Here is a 22756-nt window from a genome sequence, read left to right on the forward strand (position 1 = left end):
GTTGTGGCGTTACATAGAACAAGTCGTCAAAAACATAAAAACCTTAAAAACATTTAAAAAACATTAGATAACAGGTGGAAGTAGATAAATTATCAGTAAGTAATTATAAGTAAGTGATTCAAAATACATCACTAACTGTTATAACTAACAGTTAAAATTAAAAATAATAAATAGAATAAAATAAACATGTCGTCTATAAACAATTAACAGTTAACAAGAATGATGTCGTCTAGAAGCAAATGACAAATGACTAGAAGAATGATGTCGTCTAGAAACAAATAACAATTGACTAGTATGATGAAGCAGTATAAGCAGTGATGAACAGCGGCCGGTCTAATATATGTTATGAGATGGCAGGGAAGAGAGGGCGTGGCGTGGTGGGCCCAGGGGAATCGGGGAGACATGAGGAGGGGGAGGTTTATGAATCTCGGGCTGGAAGGTGGGTTTAGTGGAACCGACTGGCATGTGAGGAATAGGAGGGGCGAAGAGGGAGGGATGAGAGGCATAGAATCAGGACGTGGTATGCTAGAGAGGTTTAAGTTTGTCTGAGTTTCAGTTAAGACCATTGCGTTTCGGTTAAGTCAGTTGACGATTTAACCAGTAACTACCCTAATGTCCTGTTATATCTATTGGCCGGTGTCTGAATGCACTCGAGCCTCCGGGAAGGCTCGTCTGAAGAGCCAAGGTTTGAGGTGTTTCTTGAATGTTTGAAGACAGGGTTCTTGTCTCAGCTCCGAAGGAAGCGAATTCCACAGGGTAGGCCCGGCTGTAGATATGGCGCGTTTTCTTAGAGTGGTTTTGATCGGGGGTGCGTAGAGAGATCCTTTATAGGCGTTTCTGATTGGTCTGGTAGATGTGTGGATAGGTAGATGTGAGCTTAACTTGAGGTGAGCAATACCGTGGATGTCTTTGTGAATCATCATCAGTATTTTGAAGGTGATCCTGGATTTTAAAGGGAGCCAGTGAAGGCCTTGAAGAATGGGTGTAATGTGGGATCTTTTGTTTGAATTAGTGAGTAGTCTAGCCGCGGCATTCTGGACCATCTATAAGGGTTTAATAGTTGTTGCAGGGAGTCCTAAGAGAAGAGAATTGCAATAGTCTAATTTTGTAAGGATGAGAGACTGGACTACTAGTCGGAAGTCGCTGAAATGAAGGAGAGGTTTTAGATTTTTGAGAACTTGAAGTTTATAGAAGCATTCTTTGGTTGTGTTGAGGACAAATGATTTTAAATTGAATAGGTTATCAAGCCGAACCCCAAGGACTCTGACCAAGGAGGAGTGGTTAATGGCTGTTTTAGCAAATTCAGATGCGCTTTGAGAGTTGAGGAGGTTATGGTTTTCATCTGGAGAGATGATGAGGAATTCGGTCTTGTTCGAGTTAAGGATAAGGTTCAAGCTGGTGAGCAGGTTATTGATGGATTGTAGTCAGCGGTTCCAATGTGCCCAAGTTTTTTGCAGGGATTCGGAGATTGGTAGAAGGATTTGAACGTCATCGGCGAATATATAGAATTTTAGTTTAAGGTCAGCGAGAAGATGGCAGAGGGGCAGCAAATAAATGTTAAACAGTGTAGGAGAGAGGGATGATCCTTGTGGGACTCCCTGGTTTGTTTTGATTGGGAGTGATTCTTTAGTGTTGATTCTGACTTTATAGAATCTATTTTCAAGAAACGATTGAAACCATCCATGAGCCTCTCCTCGAACGCCGATATCTGATAGGCGTTCCAGTAGGATAGAATGATTGAGATGATGAGATATGTATGTATATTCTCACAGATATGCTTTGTTATTATATATTCAAAAATAAGTTGTTTTGTAACAATTAAAATGCAATAAAGAAAAAAAAAGTGTATAAAAATGAAGACTCGGGCCCAACCGTATTGTTTCTGGATTATGAATAATTTTATGTATCAGTAACAGAATTTTATAATATATTTTGAAGTGGATTGGTAACCAATGGAGCTTGCATAATACTGGTGTGATATGATTATATTTTCATGTGCATCCGTATTCTTGCTGCTGAATTTTAGAGGCGTTGTAAGGGTCTAATCATGGTACTATTAGGTATTCCTAGTAATAGAAAATTGCAATAGTCCGTGCTTGAAAAGACTGTTTGCAAAATTAAACAAATAATATCAGATTCCAGGTAAGGTTTCAGTTTATGCAAAGTATGTAATTTGTAATAACCTGCTTTGACCATTTTTCTAACATGCGCTTTTATTGATAGCCTGGAATCCAATATAACTCCAAGGTCCCTTATTACATTTGAGATAGGAATATTAACACCATCAAATTACTCTCTACTTCTACGGCAGGGGGGAAAAGAAGGAATTGGAATCAGACAGCCAACGCTGGTCCCTGACTTTTACAGTCTGAGGTACTGATACACAGACATTAGGGAAAAGCGCAGGACTGTTCCTACAGCCAAGTCCAAAAGCAAAGCCCGTTCAAGCAGCAATGTCTGAATCATCGAGAAGGCTGCTCACCCTGTAAAAATGTAGCTAACAGTAATTTTGTTATGGGTTTGACGGTTGCTTGGTTTCGATTGTTAATGTTACTACCTTTAACATAAAGCTTGGAGTAACTTGCACAGAGTAGCAGTTACTACCTTAAGAAACTTGCTGGGCAGACTGGATGGATTTTTTTTTTCTGTTGCCATTCCTATATTACTAAACTTTGGAAGCTCTTCTGTTAACAATCTTGTTAAAACTATGAATTCAGATTTCCCTGCATTTAGCGCCAGCCTATTGTAGAAAAGTCATTTTTGTATGGCATCTAATTAGATTTCCAGTTCTCTAAGTGCCGATGATACATTATTCTTAATTGGAAAATCAGCAGCATAAATCCTAAATCAAGACTTAGATCTTCTACTAATTGGCACAAGGGTGCCAGATACACATTAAACAATGTGGCAGACAGCAAGGAGCCTTGGGAGGCTCCAGTATTTACCTTAATCCACTGTGGCATCCAGTTGCTCACTGTCACTTGGAACATGCGCATGTCAGAAACGACTTAAACCAATTCAATTCTATTTGGGGAAACCCATGGTTCGCTTAAGTGCATGATTAGTATTTTATTATCTATCGTATCAAATGCCGCCGAAATGTCTAATATGACTAGCAGGTAGCTTTGACCAAAATTAAATCCTCGTAGCATGGTATCTGAGAGAGAAAGCAGCAGCAGCGTCTTGGTACTCTGCTTTTTTTTTTTAATCTATATTGTTTCAGATTGAGTAATGCATTGTCTTCCACATAATAATTACGTTGCATCAACACCATCTTCTCAATTACTTTAAACACAGAGGGTAGACTTGATATTGGTCTAAAATTTGCCAGATTCAGGGAGTCCAAACTCGGATTTTTCAGCAATAGCCAAACTGTGGCCCTTTTTCAATGAGTCAGGGGCATCCTTCTGACATTTTAGCTACATAAGGAGAGATTTTGTTCTGAGCTGCCTTTAATGCTCAGACTTGAAATGGAATCAGAGGAGAAAAGGAGGGATTTAATTTTGTTGGATTTCTATGATTGAGACTATAGAAAACGAGTCCCCTGAGACTAGGGTAGAATTGGGTATGTTTGGGAAACAACTGCAATTGTCTTAAGGCAACAGACTTCTCATTACAAGGACAGTCAAAGATTTTTACAGTGAATCAAAACCAGATTCTTGAATTTTTTTTTCATGTAGTAGAACCTTTTGGCTAATTTAACCTTTTTTCCTATACCTGTGTAGTTGAAACTGGTATAATTCCATGATGTCATGGGACTTACATTTCTGCCATTTATGTTCATATTGGCATAGTTTTCTTTTTTCTTATCTAACAGGGTCATTTATAAAACTGCATTAGGGTCTTATGGTGCGATAAAAGAGATCTAACACGTGATAAACACGCAATCTTTATTGCGTTGCACGTTAGTATACAAATATGATAATGAGTATGCAAAAGCTAGAAAATTATTCAAATGAGGGACTCCTACCGCTTTTAGTGGTAAAATAATGCACAATAATGTGGGATTTAATGTGGGAAATAACACTTTTTGGCAGTAGAGGCAAAAAAGGTTTTTATCGCACAATAGCAGCTGTTATCATAGATCGTAGCTATTACTTTATTTATTTGCTTTTATATACCGACATTCATTGGGATATATCACATCGGTTTACATGTTATCGCGGAGAATAGTAAGACTAAGGTGTCTTACTAATATTACATTGTAACGGAAGTATTTCAGCAACTAATATTGCAGCTATTATTGCAGGCGCTAAAATGAGGCCTTCTCTCAGGCACATCTACACAGCCCTGCTGAGTCAATAACAGCAACCTTTCTTACCTGCCCTGGTTTCTAAAGCTGCTATGTTATGGGGAAGTGCACTAGTAGTGGGAAACTGGCTGCTTCAAAGCAACAGGCAAGGGAGGTTCAAACGTCTCCTAAGGAAATAAGTGCACCGGAGCCAGAGCTGCAAGCCCTGCTGATGGAGCACCCTGGCCCACTCTGGAGGGCATGCCAGCGATACAGAGAGCGCATCTTTCATCCATGAACCACATTGCTGGGCATGCCAGAGGAACACATGGTTACGAGGTATTGCCTCAGCTCTCAGATTATCATGAAATTATATCAAGAACTCAGAGGGGACCTGGATCCAGTCACGGAAAGGTACCGCACTAAATTGGGCCTCACCAAACTACTGTGTACCATGCATTTCGCAGCATCTGGCTCCTTCCAAACAACAGTAGGGGGTGTCAGGGGAATGTCACAAATGTTTTTTTTCCTACCAGGTCAAACAGCTGTACGTGGCAGCATAAGTTTCCCTCGTGAAAGGAAGGATTTGCTGGAATTGAAGAGAGGATTTTAAGCCATTGCCAATTTTCCTAATGTTCTGGGAGCTATTGACTGCACTCACACAGACACCATCCCACCCTGTCGCTGAGAGGAGACCTACCGCAACAGAAAGCTCTTCTACTCCATCATTGTGCAAGTGGTCTGTGATGCTCGAATGCGCATGCTCGATATGCGTGGTTACCTGGTGCCCGGGGGTTGCACATGATTCCTTTATCCTTAGGCAATCTGGCCTGTCTGAAAAGTTTGAAGACAGCCTCTACAGTGATGACTGGCTCGTAGGTAAGAGCGATGCTTTTTTCTATAGTCCCTCTGACTATGTGTTTACAGAAAACAGCAGTGACATGGAGGACTGTCAGGGATGTGACTGCATCGATTACATGACAAGTGGCTTGTACAGTTATGTCTCCAAGCCATGGTGCCAGGGCCCGGCTTTCTCGCTCTATGCTGGAGAGGCCTGCTAATGTTGCATGCCCAAACAATGCCACAAACTTGTGTGTGTGACTCGGTATTACAGACTTTCTACTTGTTTACTTTAAGCAAGTGGCTGTTGAAATCTTCCTTTTTGGAGCTGCTGAAATGTCACTTGTCAACCAAAATCTCTCCTCTAGGCACGTTCGTTCGCAGTGGGAAACACCTCCCCGAGATTCACAGCTCCCTGAGACAGGAAGGTGGTAATCAGAGCCTGCTCACTGAGTTGCGTGAGGCTTAAAGGAAAAACCACCTTCCCCTTTCGTTTTGGCAACATCAGGAAGCTCAAAATGCAGCTTACTTTGAAGAGGTAAGGAGCGGCTCTGCTCCATGTCTCACTCAGGATGCCATCTTGCCCCCTATTTTATGGTATTTTTAGATTTTTCCTTTGTTTATGATGCTACTTGCTTTGAGTTTACTTTTAAGTTTTAGCAAGTAATAAGTGTTAGAAATTTATTTATTTATTTAGGGTTTTTTTATACCGACACTCATGATACCAATCATATCGTATCGGTTTACAATAAACAGTGGTGCAATAACATTAACATCAACGTGAACAATAGGCGAAGAGAGAAAAAGTGAATGAAAGTTACAATAAAACAGGGGCACTAGAACTTGGAGAAGGAAAAGCCAAAGTCATGGCTAACACAGAAATAAATAATATCTAGTCTCAGAAATAAATAATATCTAATCATATACTTAGGACTATAATAATCACTTGTACTCAGGACTGAATATTATCAAATGTGTACTTAGTCTCCTATACTTAGGGCTGTAGACTATCAAATGTTCCTGACTAAAATAGTATTAGTTCATAAAACTTAGGACTGATTAATATAACGTCAGAAGCCATGTCAGGGATGGGGGGTGTCGACTGGCGGACCAAGGTGAGTTGTAGCAGTTGGGGAGGTCATAGATGAGTGAAGGCTTGTAGAAATAGCCAAGTCTTGAGTTTCTTTCTGAATGTCTGCGTGCAAGGTTCTTGTCTAAGGTCCGTGGGCATGTTATTCCAGATGGTTGGCGCTGCTGTCGAGAAGGCTCGATCTTTAGTGGATGAGAGGTGTGTGAATTTGGCTGGGGGGGTGTGTAGCGTACCTTTGTATGCTTCTCTGATGGGTCTGGAAGAGAAGTGTAGCGTGAGTGGGTTGTGTAAATCGATGGGTGTTCTGTTGTAGATAGCTTTATGGATGATGGTGAGACACTTGTGTAGAATTCTGAAGTTTACTGGGAGCCAATGTAGGTTTTTCAAGATAGGTGAGAGGTTTTTCAAGATAGGTGAGATACTCAAATGAATAAAACCCTATTGTTTTTTCTTTTGGGAGTGGTTTATCAATGGAAGAACTTATCAGCATATAAAAATTTATCTCAGAACGCAAGAAAAGCACAGGCACCTGCAATCACCCACTTTCTCTTCCTCTCATCCAGTTCAAATCGTGCCTCCCATCTTCCCTCCCTCTCATTCTACTATATTCCATCCTCCACAACGTCTGTTTTAGTATTGTAAAGAATCATATAATAGCCATTTCTGATAGTAAAAAAGGCCACAGCTTTATTCATTGAAATGCATTTAACAACCACATATCAACCATGCAAATGATTTGTACATCTTTTACAATAATTAGATACACAGGCTTGCTGGAACATACTTCGAGTTTTCTAGTTGAAAAAGATTGGAAAAAAGAAATAATGAATATTCAACAAAATAACTACTGTTGGGGGTCGAGAGGGGTATGTGCTTAGAACTGGCTACAAAAGCTTTGTCCCTTACATAGCTGGCTGTAAGGAGCACAGTCACCACCTGCATGGGGCACTGTCTAACACACAACTATTATACGTAGGACTGGCATTCTCAACTACACCAAACTCAAGGATGCAGGAGCAATCTGATTTTAGACTTTTTCGGCTGAATCTCTGATGGCCCGCTCATGCAAATACCAGGGGTTGTGTGTCTGGCCATCAGTGGGGGGCGGGCTGGGACAGCGCCATTAGACACTGTCCCGGGGAAGCGTGCGCTGGCCGGAAGTTACTTCAACTCGGAAGTTGAAGTAAGTTTTAAAACACAAAAAAACTAATAGTTGGGAGGAGAGGGGAAAAGGTAGGAAGGTAAGGTAGGGGTATAGGGAAGTTCCTTCCCAGTCCGCTCCTTAATTGGAGCGGACTGGGAGGGAACTGGGGAAGCCCTACTCGCGTCGTCCACGTTGCTTTTTGAAATACAGCCCCACCCCCCCACCCCCGTGCACATGAGTCCCAACCTGCTCACACGTGCACGTTGATTTTAAAATCTGGCGCGCATCTGCGCGCAGGAACCATATTTTATAACACGTGCACGCCGACATGTGCATTTATAAAATAGCCGCATCCATATGACGTGCTGAGAATTGCGCGCACATGGACGCGTGCGCAAAGTTTTTAAAATCTACCTCTATACTTTTTGTCCAAATAACAAAACACCCTGCTATGAGAATGAACTCTCCATCCCATATTGGAAGGGAGGACAAATATTTCTTACCTCCTATTACCTGCAGCTTCTCTGCACCCGCCTTTTATTTGCCTTGTCCCTGCTGCTCATCCCCTCCCTGCTGCTCATCCCCTCCCTGCTGCTCATCCCCTCCCCCCCCATAGTCCCTTCTCTCATTATGTGGGGCCCTGACTGCAGACGTCAGGAGGGAGACTTTCTCTGAAGTAGAAGGTAAGTTTAATGGATGCCATGCTATTCCTAGTGAGCACCTACCTCAACTATAAGTCAGTATTTTCCCATGAGACTAATAAGATACTGCTCAAAATAGAAACTTACCTGTATCTAAAATTGTTATAAAATTGGCACGTCTATGTGCATGAGTCGGGAACCGCACCCTGGTCTTAAAATCGACCCCTAAGGTTTGGAAGGAAGACCGCAAAATCAGAACGAAAGGATCAACCTTAATGTATTTCACCGCACACGGTCCCATCTGGTAAGAATATAAGAAGTTGCCATACTGGGTCAGACCGAGAGTCCATCATCCTGTTTCCAACAATGACCAATCCAGGTTATAAGTACCCGGCAAGTACCCAAGCATTAAATAGATCACATGCTACTAATTCTGGTAATAAGCTGTGGCTATTTCTTGTCAACTTGACTAATATTTTCTAGACTTCTCTAGGAACTTCTCCAGGTACTACAACTAACCATTTCTATTACAGTAGATGCACTTGCTTAACCCCACATGAGACCCTTCTACCCCAATGATGAGTGCTCCCAGTGACTCTCCTCCCTCCAACATTTAGCTTTCTAATCTTGCATGCTGTCATTCTAGACTCCCCAACAAAGCCAGCCATACTGTTCTACACTGTGAGCGTCGCAGAAAGGAAAGAGTGAAAGAGGTGTGCATGCTCCCTTTAACAAGAAAGTTACGAGAAGACTTGAAAACTATAGATCACTCCCATATAAGAAACCCAAAAGGTCTTATGATGACATCAGAGAGATATTTTTAAGAAGCTGGTGTACAAAGGTTCAGAGAATGAAAGGCACAATTTTCTTTGAAACTGAGACCCATTTATTGAAAATTATTTGTCAGGTTTCCAAAAGGGCTATGTTGAAAATACTATGAAAGGAGAGAGAGGGAAGCTCAGTCGGAGCCCTCCAAGCACCCGCGGTAAGCCCTGATTGACATCAGCTGCTGCAGCTAAGGCTCCCACGGTGAGACAATCAGCTGGACTGGGGCTTTAAAACCCCGGGTGAAGTGGCACATTGACGCCGCTGGCGCGGCGCCTAAGCCGCACGCGCCAAAGGGGCACACGCTTGGCTTAGACTGGCTTTGACTGCCTTCTGACTGCCATCTGACTGCCGTATTTGTTATATTGCAATTGCCTTGGATTTATGGGGCGTAAGAGAAAGGCCAAGACCATCACTTCCTCTCCAGCTACTTTAAGACTCAGCCCAATGGACGCTCATCTAAGTAGGTTCAATCCGCCAAGAGAGGACTGTGTTAGAGACATATTAGATGTCTCTTTAAGTCCTGGTGCTGGACCAACTCCTACACAGCCCCCAGGATTTACAGAGGAGGGCAACACCATTGAAAGTGAAGCAGCAAATGTGAGTTTTGGAAATGTTTGTGAGCCATTTGTAGATTTAGCAGCTTCATAACCCTTTCCATCAATAGGGAGTAAATGGAAGCCCCTCTGTAAACATAGGAGGCATACAGGCGGCTGCTGTAGATGCTGCCAATGTTACCCTGGGTGACTTGTGGAGAATGCTGCTGAAACTTGATACTAATGTAACACAAATGAATTCATCCTTTCAGCAATGGTTGGTCGAAATAGATTAATGATTAAAGATCAGGGGAAAAAATTAAACGAATTGGAATCAAAGGTCAATAGTTTATCATTGAAAATTCATAATGCTCAAAGTATTGAATCTAATTGTATTTCTGATAATATACTGTTGCATAATGAGTTAGAGAATCTGGAGAACTGTTTAAAAGTTAAAAATCTGCGATTCGTAAATTGTCCTTATACAAGATTTTGGTCACCTTATGAGATGTTTATAAAATATCTCAAGGAAAATTTAGCATATAAAGATAATGAGATTCCAATTATTTCTAAGATCTATTATTTTCCTCTTCAATCAAAGACACTCCTGGGAATCAGGGAGAACCACAATCCCCAGAAGTGTCGACTTTTTTAGAAGAATCTATTGACATCATAAACAAGAGAGCCACTCTTTTAGTATCTTTTTCCTTAGAAAAGGATAAAGAATTCATTTTTGAAAAATCTCTAAAAAAAAAAATAGGGAACTATTATTTTGTGGTAAAAAAATGTATGTTTTTCCAGACGTTTCAAGGGCCACCCAGGTGCGCAGGAAACAGTTCTTGGTTTTGAAAAGTAAGACTACTGAATTGGGGGCAACCTTTTATTTAAGGTTCCCATGTAGATGTTTAGTTAACTATCAAGGAAAGAAATTTATTTTTAGTATGCCACAACATCTAGAAGATCTTTTGAGAGATAATTAGAAAAGGAAAATCAGGTTGAAGCAGCAGAAATAGGTCCGTAAGTAAAAGATTTTTTCCCCTCTCTTCCTAGTTAATTGTATTATGTAAGAGTTATTCTTTATTATATACAGACCCCCATTTATTTGATAAATGTGACAATCATAAGTGTTTGTTTTGACTATATTAGTCTTGTTGTAAAGGGTTGCCTGGGATTGTACACAGTTTATTGCCTTTTTCGTGTTTGAAATTTTATTCATTGTTTTGAATTTAAAAAATTGAATAAAGTATAAATTATAAAAAAAATATATAGTTTGACATTTATCACTTCTGGGATGCAAATTATTAAAAGTAAACTTGAAAATCTGAACAATTTTGTTAAGAGGCTTAACATTTTTCTATGTACTCATGTATAGGACTATTTTAGCATGGCTGGCTTAAAAGTCAGCTAACTTGAAATGATCACTATGCACATGGAAGTGCTAAAATAAAGAGCTACACACCTTCAGAGGTAAAAAACATTATTCCCAGGAAAGTTCTTTTCTTTGAAACTTTGGAGCATTCACTGCCCTTTAAACTTCTCTGTGGCACCTGTCAGAAAGCCATAGCGGGAGCACATGAAAGACCACTAAAGCAGGGACTAGCCCTTCACCATGGCCCAGAGTGCTTCCTAACCGCAGGCTTATTTCACCCAAGATACTGATAATAAAAAGCCTCTCCACTCACTAAATAAATACATGAGAAATAGCGTGGAACTTGAACAAGGAATCTATTTACTGTACACTGAGTCCCCAGGGCAGCTGTACATTTACAAAATTGTCATGATTTTAAATACTGCATCCATTAAGTGGAAACAATGATTGAATCAAGGCAACACAAGGGTTTAGCTCACTATAAAGGCACTTGATTTTGGTTTTCTTACTTTTTATCTATCAATTCCAGATAATACTGTATAATACAGATATAGTATGAAACAATGTCATGTAATGTAGATTATATGCTGAAAGTATTAAATGATATACAAATAGTTCTAATATGTATAGTGCATGGGAATGACAAACTGATAATACAATATATAACATGGATATATTACTTCACCTAAGTAAGATATAGCAATAATTCTAATATCAAATGATCAGCCAATAATGCCTTGCAATACAGACAGACAGGAAACAGTCAGTATTTACAAATTTGTATCCAAAAATTCCCAAGAAGTCAGGATAAGAATGAAATTATTTTTCTCTGGTTTACAGATGCATTTTTTTTTTAGAACTAAAAGTGAAACTGCACAAGAGAATCTATTGGAGGAAACTATGGGGTTATTTAACAATTACTCCAGCTGCTCAATCTCTGCATCGTGATTCACAAGGACAAACATCACCACACTCTGCAGCTGTGTCAAACACACAACAGCTGCGTATTTTCTTCAGAGGTTAGCTTAAGAAACAGATAAGCAAATCTTCAAAATTTCCAAGCAAATCTTTTTAATTTTTAACAAAGGCTCAAATCAAAATATTCTCCTAAAACCAGTAGCAATCTTTTTTCCCCTATACGTTTGCCAATGTATCTTTTTAAATGAAAAACGTGTTACTCCTCATGCTAGCCTAGTGATGCCACATTATAAGAAAGCTATGCTAATAATTATGTATGGGATACCAGTACTGAGCATAATATAGTTGATAAATTAAAAAATACTTTTACATGCATAACAGTAGCATATATTGTAGCAAATTTTCAAAAGTGCATTTACAGGAATAAATCTTTTCGAAAATGACGCCAATATGAATAGCACAGATTACATATTAAGAAAACATTTTGGATGGCTCACTAATTACAACATAAAACATGGATCATAATCTACAGCTAAAGCTGTGAAATACAGAAAGTGCAAATTCAGACAACACACATGGCACAGTGATACCGGCACAGAAAAGGGAAAACAATTTATCAGGCGGCCCACATCTGTGAATACCATATCTTCTTAAATGCCAGGTGGGTGGAGGTAGGCCATACCTTGGAGCAGCAGCTGGTGGATCAAACATGAAGTGGTGCATTGCACTCTAGAGCCCGCCATCACCTCCCCGACCGGTAGTGCAACTGCAGCACCACTGGTCTCATTATTGGGTTTCACAGTTTGTTCCCAGTACCAAACGTAACAGCCTCAGAAAGTGAAGTGCTTTAGTAAAAAATGGGATGAGTTTCTCAGCAATTGCTTTTGGAATGGTATTAAGCTGCCAAGAAGTTAGTTGCAGGATGAATTCCAGGCAACGCACTACTGAAAATGTTAGAAAGCCTACAGAGAGCTTTATCCAGAGAGGTGACAGACCAGGCTACAGTTACAAAGCATAAGCAGCTTCTAAACAAAAGTGGTTTACTGAGAAAAAACAAAGCATAAGGGAATTTTAATACAGAATAGAGAGAGCGTGAAATTCAGCAAAGAATGATGGGCTGGCTCTTGACTTTAAAAAGAAAACAAACGATGGAGAGAGAGAAAGCAAGCAGAAAGCATGGAGTCTGCACAGAGACAAGAAACTCAACTTACAGAGCTGAAGTCTGCAAAGCCCGTAGAAGAGTCTTTAGAAGTTTTACTTGAAGAGGAGGGGGCAAATGGATCTTTGCCACTAAACGGATCGCCAGGACCCTTTTTATTTTGGAACGGGTCACCGCCGTCCCTTCCAAAAGGCTGGAAAGGATCATGGGACTTGGCCGAATCAGCAGACCCCAGCGTCTGACATACTGGCGCATTCTTATCTGAAAAGGTGAAGAGGAGGGAGGGGGGAAAAAAAGGTACAGGTTACGCACAGGGGACACTGCCGGGGGATTTCTGTTTCTGAATTGAGCTGCTCTGGATTTTTCTTTTGCTTATGAACAAGACATTTGCTTGGGGAAAGTGCTAGGATCCCTCCCCTCTAACACGAATGGAGAAAGGGTGGATCCCTCGTGGAAACGTGAGGAAGCTCGCTGGGAAATCTCATGGAAAACACAATTCAGGAGCCTGCCCTCTGTCGCTAGTCAAAAGAAAGGCATTTTACTATTCAGACTTAGTCACTGTGTACTAAAGGCAAGTTACATTTCAGGTACACTAGGGAGGTCCCTGTCCCAGAGAGGAGCTATGTGACTTGCCCAAGGTCACAAGCAGCATCAGCGGGAGGAGGAATTTGATGCCTGGCTTCCCCGACTCCCAGCCCATTCTTCTAAGCACTGGGTACTCCTCCATTAGCATTTTCCCACCTCTATCCCGTTTACCTGTGGTTTGTAAAACTGTGGCTGCTGGATGGCGCTACCTTTGCTACGCTTCCACCATGCCTGGGGGGGAAATACACTTTTTTCCACAGCCACACCACATTAGAAAGCTTAGTATTTCCGCCCCAGGCTATGGAGCACAATAAACTTCAGGCAAATGTTCCCAAAACCTAAGCAAAAGCAACAGAGTCAACAGAATTGACTCACAAAACTGCTTTTACCAATGATTCTGGATCATTTGAGGACATGCAGGCTGCTCCCAGGGACAAAGAGCGGCTACTTAAAGATTCTCAAAAGCAACTGAAAAATTACATTTTAAATTTACCCCGTGTGAATATTACCCCTAAACAGGGTAAGCTTTAGAAGTTTTTTGGGACTAGGTGCCAAGGAACCCAAAAGTAAATCAGAGACAATATAGAATATTGTTATTTTGAACATCATTTTTTTTTTTTTGCGTAAGTATCCTCTTTATTTTGGCTTGGCAGTTTCCTCTTGCTTATTTGGGCTTCCAATTCAATTAGAAAGAGCCTATAATGGGCCACAATGCCATGAGTCTTCATTTGCAACTACCCAGGGATTTCATCTATCTATCTATATATTTATAAACCTCTCAACCTAGCACAGCCATTACAAAGGACGACAGGCCATAGCATGCTTCAGAACCCAGGTCACACACACCCAGAGCCTTGCCAGTAAGCGTCACTACTGAGCAATGGTCGAGACTATCTTCTCCCAGGGGCTGCAAGCACTACCTATACAGCATCTCCAGCCCCTCGCCAACCTGGGCATGGAAGAGCTGATTAAGGAAAGCGCAGTTGCTTACCTGTAACAGGGGTTCTCCTAGGACAGCAGGATGTTAGTCCTCACATGTGGGTGACATCATCAGTTGTAGCCCGGCATGGGAAACCTTTGACTGCCAGACTGAGCATGCCCAGCCTGCTGCTATCCGCGCGTCCTCATGAGGTCCCCCCCTTCAGTCTCGTAACATAGCAAAAATATGAGTGAGAAAAACAACACAAAAAAACCAAGGTGAACCCAACATTGTGGGGAGGCGGGCAGGATTCCTGAGGACTAACATCCTGCTGTCCTAGGAGAACACCTGTTACAGGTAAGCAACTACGCTTTCTCCTAGGATAAGAAGGATGCTAGTCCTCCCATGTGGGTGATTACAGAGCTCCAGACTGTCCCCTGTGATCAGAGGGACCCACAGCAGCCGAATAAGGTGCTAACGGGCACAACACAACTGCAGCACTATGGGAAAACAGGGACAGTTTGGCCCCAAAGACAGCACAATGGAAACAGGTTCAGGACTGGACTAGATCGCGGAGGACAGACTGGCCAAAGGCGCTGCCCTGGCGACTATCCCTGTCAAGGCAGTAGTGAGCCGCAAATGTGTGGCGAGAACTCCAGGTCGCGGCCCTGCAAATGTCGGCGACAGGGACCGCACGCAGATGGGCCACTGACGCTGACATAGCCCACACAGAGTGAGCCTTCACCCTGCCAGCCTGCTCGTAGCAGAAGGCAATGCAATCCGCCAGCCAGTTGGATAGGGTCTGCTTCCCCACTGCTGCTCCCAGCCTATTGGTGTCAAAAGACACAAAGAGCTAGGTGGACTGTCTATGACTCACTGTAAGGTCCAAGTAAAATGCGAGCACCCGCTTGCAGTCCAGGGTGTGGAGAGCACGTTCCCCCGGGTGAGAATGAAGCCGCGGGAAGAACGACTGACTGGTTGATGTGGAAAGCAGTCACCACCTTCAGCAGAAATTTTGAATACGTGCGCAGCACCACACGATCATGGGAGAATTTCATGTATGTAACCAGGGCCTGGATCTCACTGACCCTGCGAGCAGAAGCGATCGCCACCAGTAACTTTCCAGGTGAGGAACTTCAGGTCACAGGATTTGAGAGGCTCGAACGGATGCCGAATGAGCCTCGCCAAGACAATGTTGAGATCCCATGGGGTTGCTGGTGGGCGAAGCGGGGGCTTCAGCTGAACCAGGCCCCGCATGAAAAGCCCGACCAGTGGCTGGACTGAAATGAGCGCCATGGTGACCCCCTGGTGATAGGCGCTGAGATGTATTCGGACCGAGCTGGTTTGGAGGCCAGACTCAGACAAGTGCCAAAGGTAATCCAGCAAGTGGGGGAATGGACAGGAGAAAGGGTCCAGTCTGTGGCCGCCGCACCAGGTGGAGAAACGCTTCCACTTCGAGCTGTAAGATCTCACGGTGGAAGGTTTACGGGATTCAATCAAGACCCTGGAAACACCATCCGAGAGCTGTAAGGGCTGAAGGATCATACGCTCAACATCCTCGCCGTGAGGGCCAGGGCCCGGAGGTTCGGGTGCTGCAGGGTGCCCTGGTTCTGCGATAGAAGGTTGGAAGCCGTCCCCAGGGGAAATGGTGCGCTCATGGACAGGTCATGGAGCAGAGGAAACCACACCTGCCTTGGCCAGGAGGGTGCCACCAGTTTAGTACCCTAAACTTAACTAGGAACTCAACAAAATTAAGATGAAGGCAGCAGTCCAGAACCAAGAGGGGGGGCTTTCCAGTCTTTTGCATTGACTGTCACATGTATGATTTTTTACCTACCGGTGAGAGATTGTATGTGTGCACTCGGTGCAAAGAGCTCCTGGCTCTCAGGGAACAAGTCCGATCTCTGGAGGCTAGAGTAGCAGACTTGGAGGAGCTGAGGCGGACAGATAGGTATATAGATGAGACCTTCAGGGACATAGTAGCCAAGTCCCAAATCCAGTCTGGCAGCCCCAGTGCTGCCTTGGATCAGAAAGGTCTCCCAGTAGGAGAACATCACCCTGATGTAGCAGGAAGTGATCCTGTAGCAAGGACCTGCTCTCCAGGTGATGTATTGTCCTCTCTCACTGAGGACAAGACTCCCAGTGCTACTGCCCAGGAGTGAAGGGTTAGGCCGGCCATAAGAACATAAGAAATTGCCATGCTGGGACAGACCAAGGGTCCATCAAGCCCAGCATCCTGTTTCCAACAGAGGCCAAAAACCAGGCCACAAGAACCTGGCAATTACCCAAACACTAAGAAGAACCCATGCTACTGATGCAATTAATAGCAGTGGCTATTCCTTAAGTATAATTGATTAATAGCAGTTAATGGACTTCTCCTCCAAGAACTTATCCAAACCTTTTTTGAACCCAGCTACACTAACTGCACTAACCACATCCTCTGGCAACAAATTCCAGAGCTTTATTGTGCGTTGAGTGAAAAAGAATTTTCTCCGATTAGTCTTAAATGTGTTACTTGCTAACTTCATGGAATGCCCTCTAGTCCTTCTATTATTCGAAAGTGTAAATAACCGAGTCACATCTACTCGTTCAAGACCTCTCATGATCGTAAAGACCTCTATCATATCCCCCCCCTCAGCCGTCTCTTCTCCAAGCTGAACAGCCCTAACCTCTTCAGCCTTTCCTCATAGGGGAGCTGTTCCACCCCCTTTATCATTTTGGTTGCCCTTCTCTGTACCTTCTCCATCGCAACTATATCTTTTTTGAGATGTGGCGACCAGAATTGTACACAGTATTCAAGGTGCAGTCTCACCATGGAGCGATACAGAGGCATTATGACATTTTCCGTTCTATTAACCATTCCCTTCCTAATAATTCCTAACATTCTATTTGCTTTTTTGACTGCTGCAGCACACTGAGCCGACGATTTTAAAGTATTATCCACTATGATGCCTAGATCTTTTTCCTGGGTGGTAGCTCCTAATATGGAACCTAACATCGTGTAACTACAGCAAGGGTTATTTTTCCCTATGTGCAACACCTTGCACGTGTCCACATTAAATTTCATCTGCCATTTGGATGCCCAATCTTCCAGTCTTGCAAGGTCCTCCTGTAATGTATCACAGTCTGCCTGTGATTTAACTACTCTGAATAATTTTGTATCATCTGCAAATTTGATAACCTCACTCGTCGTATTCCTTTCCAGATCATTTATATATATATTGAAAAGCACCGGTCCCAATACAGATCCCTGAGGTACTCCACTGTTTACCCTTTTCCACTGAGAATATTGACCATTTAATCCTACTCTCTGTTTCCTGTCTTTTAACCAGTTTGTAATCCACGAAAGGATTTCGCCTCCTATCCCATGACTTTTTAGTTTTCGTAGAAGCCTCTCATGAGGGACTTTGTCAAACGCCTTCTGAAAATCCAAATACACTACATCTATCGGTTCACCTTTATCCACATGTTTATTAACCCCTTCAAAAAATGAAGCAGATTTGTTAGGCAAGACTTCCCTTGGGTAAATCCATGTTGACTATGTCCCATTAAATCATGTCTTTCTATATGCTCTACAATTTTGATCTTGAGAATAGTTTCCACTATTTTTCCTGGCACTGAAGTCAGGCTCACTGGTCTATAGTTACCCGGATCGCCCCTGGAGCCTTTTTTTAAATATTGGGGTTACATTGGCCACCCTCCAGTCTTCAGGTACAATGGATGATTTTAATGATAGGTTACAAATTTTAACTAATAGATCAGAAATTTCATTTTTGAGTTCCTTCAGAACCCTAGGATGCATACCATCCAGTCCAGGTGATTTGCTACTCTTTAGTTTGCCAATCTGGCCTACTACATCTTCCAGGTTCACAGTGATTTCGTTCAGTTCGTCTGAGTCATCACCCCTGAAAACCATCTCCGGAACTGGTATCTCCCCAACATCCTCATTAGTAAACACGGAGGCAAAGAATTCATTTAGTCTTTCTGCAATGGCCTTATCTTCCCTAAGAGCCCCTTTAACCCCTCTGTCATCTAATGGTCCAACCGACTCCCTCACAGGTTTCTTGCTTTGGATATATTTAAAAAAGTTTTTATTATGAGTTTTTGCCTCTATGGCCAACTTCATTTCAAATTCTCTCCGACTGTCTTATCAATGTTTTACACTTACCTTGACAATGCTTATGTTTTATCCTATTTTTCTTCATAGTTGGTGATTCAATTATTAGGAATGTAGACAGCTGGGTGGCTGGTGGGTGTGAGGATTGCCTGGTAACTTCCCTGCCTGGTGTGAAGGTGGCGGACCTCACGTGTCACCCAGATAGGATTATAGACAGTGCTGGGGAGGAGCCGGCTGTCGTGGTACATGTGGGCACCAACGACACAGAAAAATGTGGGAGGGAGGTTCTGGAAGCCAAATTTAGGCTCTTAGGGAGAAAGCTGAAATCCAGAACCTCCAGGGTAGCATTCTCTGAAATGCTCCCTGTTCCACGTGCAGGTCACCAGAGGCAGGCAGAGCTCTGGAGTCTCAATGAGACGATGGTGCAAGGAAGAGGGGTTCAGTTTTGTAAGGAACTGGGGAACCTTTTGGGGAAGGGGGAGACTTTTCCGAAGGGATGGGCTCCACCTTAACCAGGGTGGAACCAGACAGCGGGCACTAACTTTTAAAAAAGAGATACAGCAGCTTTTAAACTAGAACAAGGGGGAAAGCAGACAGTCACTCAGCAGTGCATGGTTCGGAGGAATGTATCTTTGAAGGATACTAATGAAACAGGAGAGAGGTTCCAATAAAAGGAAACGTAGTCCAAGTGCCTATATGTAAAAAATCACTTGAGCTAAAGATTTCCAAGCATTGGCATACAGAGTCTGTACGCCAATGCCAGAAGTCTAAGAAGTAAGATGGGAGAGTTAGAGTGTATAGCAGCAAATGATGAGATTGACATAATTGGCATCACAGAGACTTGGTGGAAGGAGGATAACCAATGGGACAGTGCTATATCAGGGTACAAATTATATCACAATGATAGGGAGGATCAGCTTGGTGGGGGTGTGGCACTTTATGTCTGGGCGGGTATAGAGTCCAACAGGATAAAGATCATACAAGAGGCTAAATGCTCAGTAGAATCTATATTGGTAGAAATCCCATCTGTGTTCAGTAAGAAATATAGTGATAGAAGTATACTACCGTTCACCTGGCCAAAATGATCAGACAGATAATGAAATGCTAAGAGAAATCAGGGAAGCTCACCAATTTGGCAGTAATAATAGGAGATTTCAATTACATTTACCTAGTCAATATTGGGGTAACATCAGGAATTGCTAGAGACAAAGTTCCTGGATGTAATAAATGACTGCTTCATGGAGCAATTGGTTCAGGAACCAACAAGAGAGGGAGCTATTTTAGATTTAATTCTTGGTGGAATGCAGGATTTGTTGAGAGAGGTAACTGTGTTGGGGTCACTTGGCAATAGTGATCATAACATGATCAAATTTAAACTAATAACTGGAAGGGGGAAAATAAGTAAATCTACAGCTCTAACACTAAATTTTCAAAAGGGAATCTTTGATAAAATAAGGAAAATAGTTAGAAAAAAACTGAAAGGTGCAGTGCAAAGGTTAAAAGTTTTCAACAGGCATGGACATTGCTTAAAAATAAAATCCTAGATGTGCAGTCCAGATGTATCCACGCATTAAGAAAGTTGGGAGGAAGGCAAAACGATTACTGGCAAGGTTAAAAGGTGAGGTGAAACAGGCTATTTTAGCCAAAAAAATGGATCCATCTGAAGATAAGAAAAAGCATAAACATTGTCAAGTTAATTGTAAAACATTCATAAGACAGGCGAAGAGAGAATTTGAAATGAAATTGGCCATAGAGGCAAAAATTCATAATAAAAACTTTAAAAAATATATCTGAAGCAAGAAACCTGTGGAGTCGGTTGGACTGTTAGATGACCGAGGGGTTACAGAGGTTCTTAGGGAAGATAAGGCCATTGCAGAAAGACTAAATGAATTCTTTGCTTCCGTGTTTACTAATGAGGATGTTGGAGAGATCCCAGTTCCGGAGATGGTTGTCAAGGGTGATGAGTCAGATGTATTGAACCAAATCACTGTGAACATGGAAGATGTAGTAGGCTGGATTGACAAACTAAAGAGTAGCAAATCACCTGGACTTGATGGTATACATCCTAGGGTAATGAAGGAACTCAAAAATGAAATTTCTGACCTATTAGTTAAAATTTGTAACCTATCATTAAAATCATCCATTGTACCAGAAGACTGGAGGGTGGCCAATGTAACCCCAATATTTAAAAAGGGCTCCAGGGGCGATCCAGGAAACTATAGACCAGTGAGCCTGACTTCAGTGCCGGGAAAAATAGTGGAAACTATTCTAAAGATCAAAATCATAGAGCATATAGAAAGACATGGTTTAATGTAACACAGTCAACATGGATTTACCCAAGGGAAGTCTTGCCTAACAAACCTGCTTCATTTTTTTTTGAAGGGGTTAATAAATATGTGGATAAAGGTGAACCGGTAGATGTAGTGTATTTGGATTTTCAGAAGGCGTTTGACAAAGCTCCTCATGAGAGGCTTCTAAGAAAAACTAAAAAGTCATGGGATAGGAGGTGATGTCCTTTTGAGGATTACAAACTGGTTAAAAGACAGGAAACAAAGTAGGATTAAATGGTCAATTTTCTCAGTGGAAAAGGGTAAACAGTGGTGTGCCTCAGGGATCTGTACTTGGACCGATGCTTTTCAATATATTTATAAATGATCTGGAAAGGAATATGAGTGAGGTTATCAAATTTGCGGATGACACAAAATTATTCAGAGTAATTAAATCACAAGCGGAGGGTTATCTGGAGTGGCACAGGCTGAAATGGGGGCCAGATTTCCAGATTGGGCAGGTTCTCCAACCAGGTCAGGGCGAGGTGAAGAGGGTCAGTGACCGTCACTAGTGCCTCCAGATTCTGGGATGCCTGCTGCCACTGGGACAGCAAGGCCCACTGAGGGTTCCTCATGCGGAGGTGGGCCAAGGGGGTCACGTGGACCCCGGCCACCATATGGTCCAGCAGGCAGGAGACGGGCTGGCACTCTCTTCCTGTTGCGAACGAGCGTGGCCAGCGAGAAGAGGATAATCGCTTGATCCTTGGGCAAAAAAGCCTTTGCTTGTGTCGTATCCAATCTGGCGCCGATAAAGACCAGCCGTGGAGACGGATTGAGATGTGACTTGGGGAAGTTGATGACAAATCCCAACGTCTGTAAGGTCTGAACTGTCAAGGCCAGAGCATTCAGGGCCCTGGAGTGTGATTCACTCCGGATCAGCCAATCATACAGGTACGGAAAGACATAGACTGAGCGACACCTGCAGTATGCATCCACCATTGCCAAGCATTTCGTGAAGACATGTGAGGCTGAAGCCAGCCAAAGGGCAGAACTTTGCACTGAAAATGTGCCATCCCCATCAGAAAATGGAAGTACTTTCTGTGGTTGGGGACAATTGCAATATGGGCGTAAGCCTCCTTTAAGTCGAGGGAGCAGAGCCAGTCTCCTCTTCGGAGGAGTGGGATCAGCGTGCTCAAAGAGACCATTTTGAATTTTTCTCTTTTGAGAAAACGGTTTAATGCCCCGAGGTTGAGGATGGGGCACAAGCCACCATTCCTCTTCGGAACAAGGAAGTACCTCAAGTAGAAGCCATGGCCTCACTGCTTGCAGGGAACCGGTTCTACCATGTCCGCTGCTAGAATGGCAGAAAGTTCCGATTGAAGGGCGACCTGATGGGCGGGCATACCCCAGGACGGACATTGGGGCACGGTCTCTGGGAGCCTGCTGAAGTTCAGTCAGTAGCCTAGTGGATAATGGAGAGAACCCAACGGTTCAAAGTGATCGCTTCCCAGTGGCGGGCGAAGCAAAGGAGCCTGCCACTGACTGGGGAATCAACCACCAGGGGAACCAGCGTCTGGCTCATGCCCCCTCGCCACTAGTCAAAAACCAGCAGATGGAGCCTGCTGGGGGGCTGGTTGGGCCCTCAGAATCCTGTGCTGCTGGCCCCAACCTCTAGGGCTGGACTGAGGCGGGCGAGTACAGGCAACTGGAGGGAAGTACTTCCTTGGCCGGTAGAAGGACTTGTGAGAGCCCAGCCTGGAGGACTTCCTGGCGGCGGCAGGCCTTCCGAGGGGCTGGCGAAGAGTTGCTGAAGAGTATCATGCTGATCTTTCAGTTGTGCCATGACCTCTTTCACCTTATCCCCAATAGGTTCTCTCCTGTATAGGGGAGGTCTACAAGCCCGTCCTGAATCTCCGGTTGGAGTTCGGAGGCCCAGAGCTAAGCCAGCCATCTGGTGCCAACGCTTCCGGCAGCTAGGCGAGCTGCGTTTTCGAAAACGTCATAGGTAGACTGGACCTCATGTCTACCTGCCTCAAGCCCCGGCATGGCAATGGCTGCAAGGGACTCCTGCTGTTGCTGGGGAAGGACCTCCGCAAACTCCTGGACCTGCATCCA

The 22756-nt window shown here is 43.2% G+C and overlaps 1 protein-coding gene across 1 annotated transcript in view; it reads right to left on the reverse strand.

Moving 5' to 3' along the window:
* Window positions 1-22756, reverse strand: part of LOC115096424 (epidermal growth factor receptor substrate 15-like 1) — a 348080-nt gene that overhangs the window by 38944 nt on the left and 286380 nt on the right. Inside the window, exon 14 of the mRNA XM_029611002.1 lies at window positions 12806-13014. Within this exon, the coding sequence (XP_029466862.1) occupies window positions 12806-13014 (209 nt within the window). The remainder of the gene's footprint in view (window positions 1-12805; window positions 13015-22756) is intronic.

The sequence above is a fragment of the Rhinatrema bivittatum genome, chromosome 8 (genome assembly GCF_901001135.1).
Source record: "Rhinatrema bivittatum chromosome 8, aRhiBiv1.1, whole genome shotgun sequence".
In the NCBI taxonomy this organism is placed as follows: Eukaryota; Metazoa; Chordata; class Amphibia; order Gymnophiona; family Rhinatrematidae; genus Rhinatrema; species Rhinatrema bivittatum.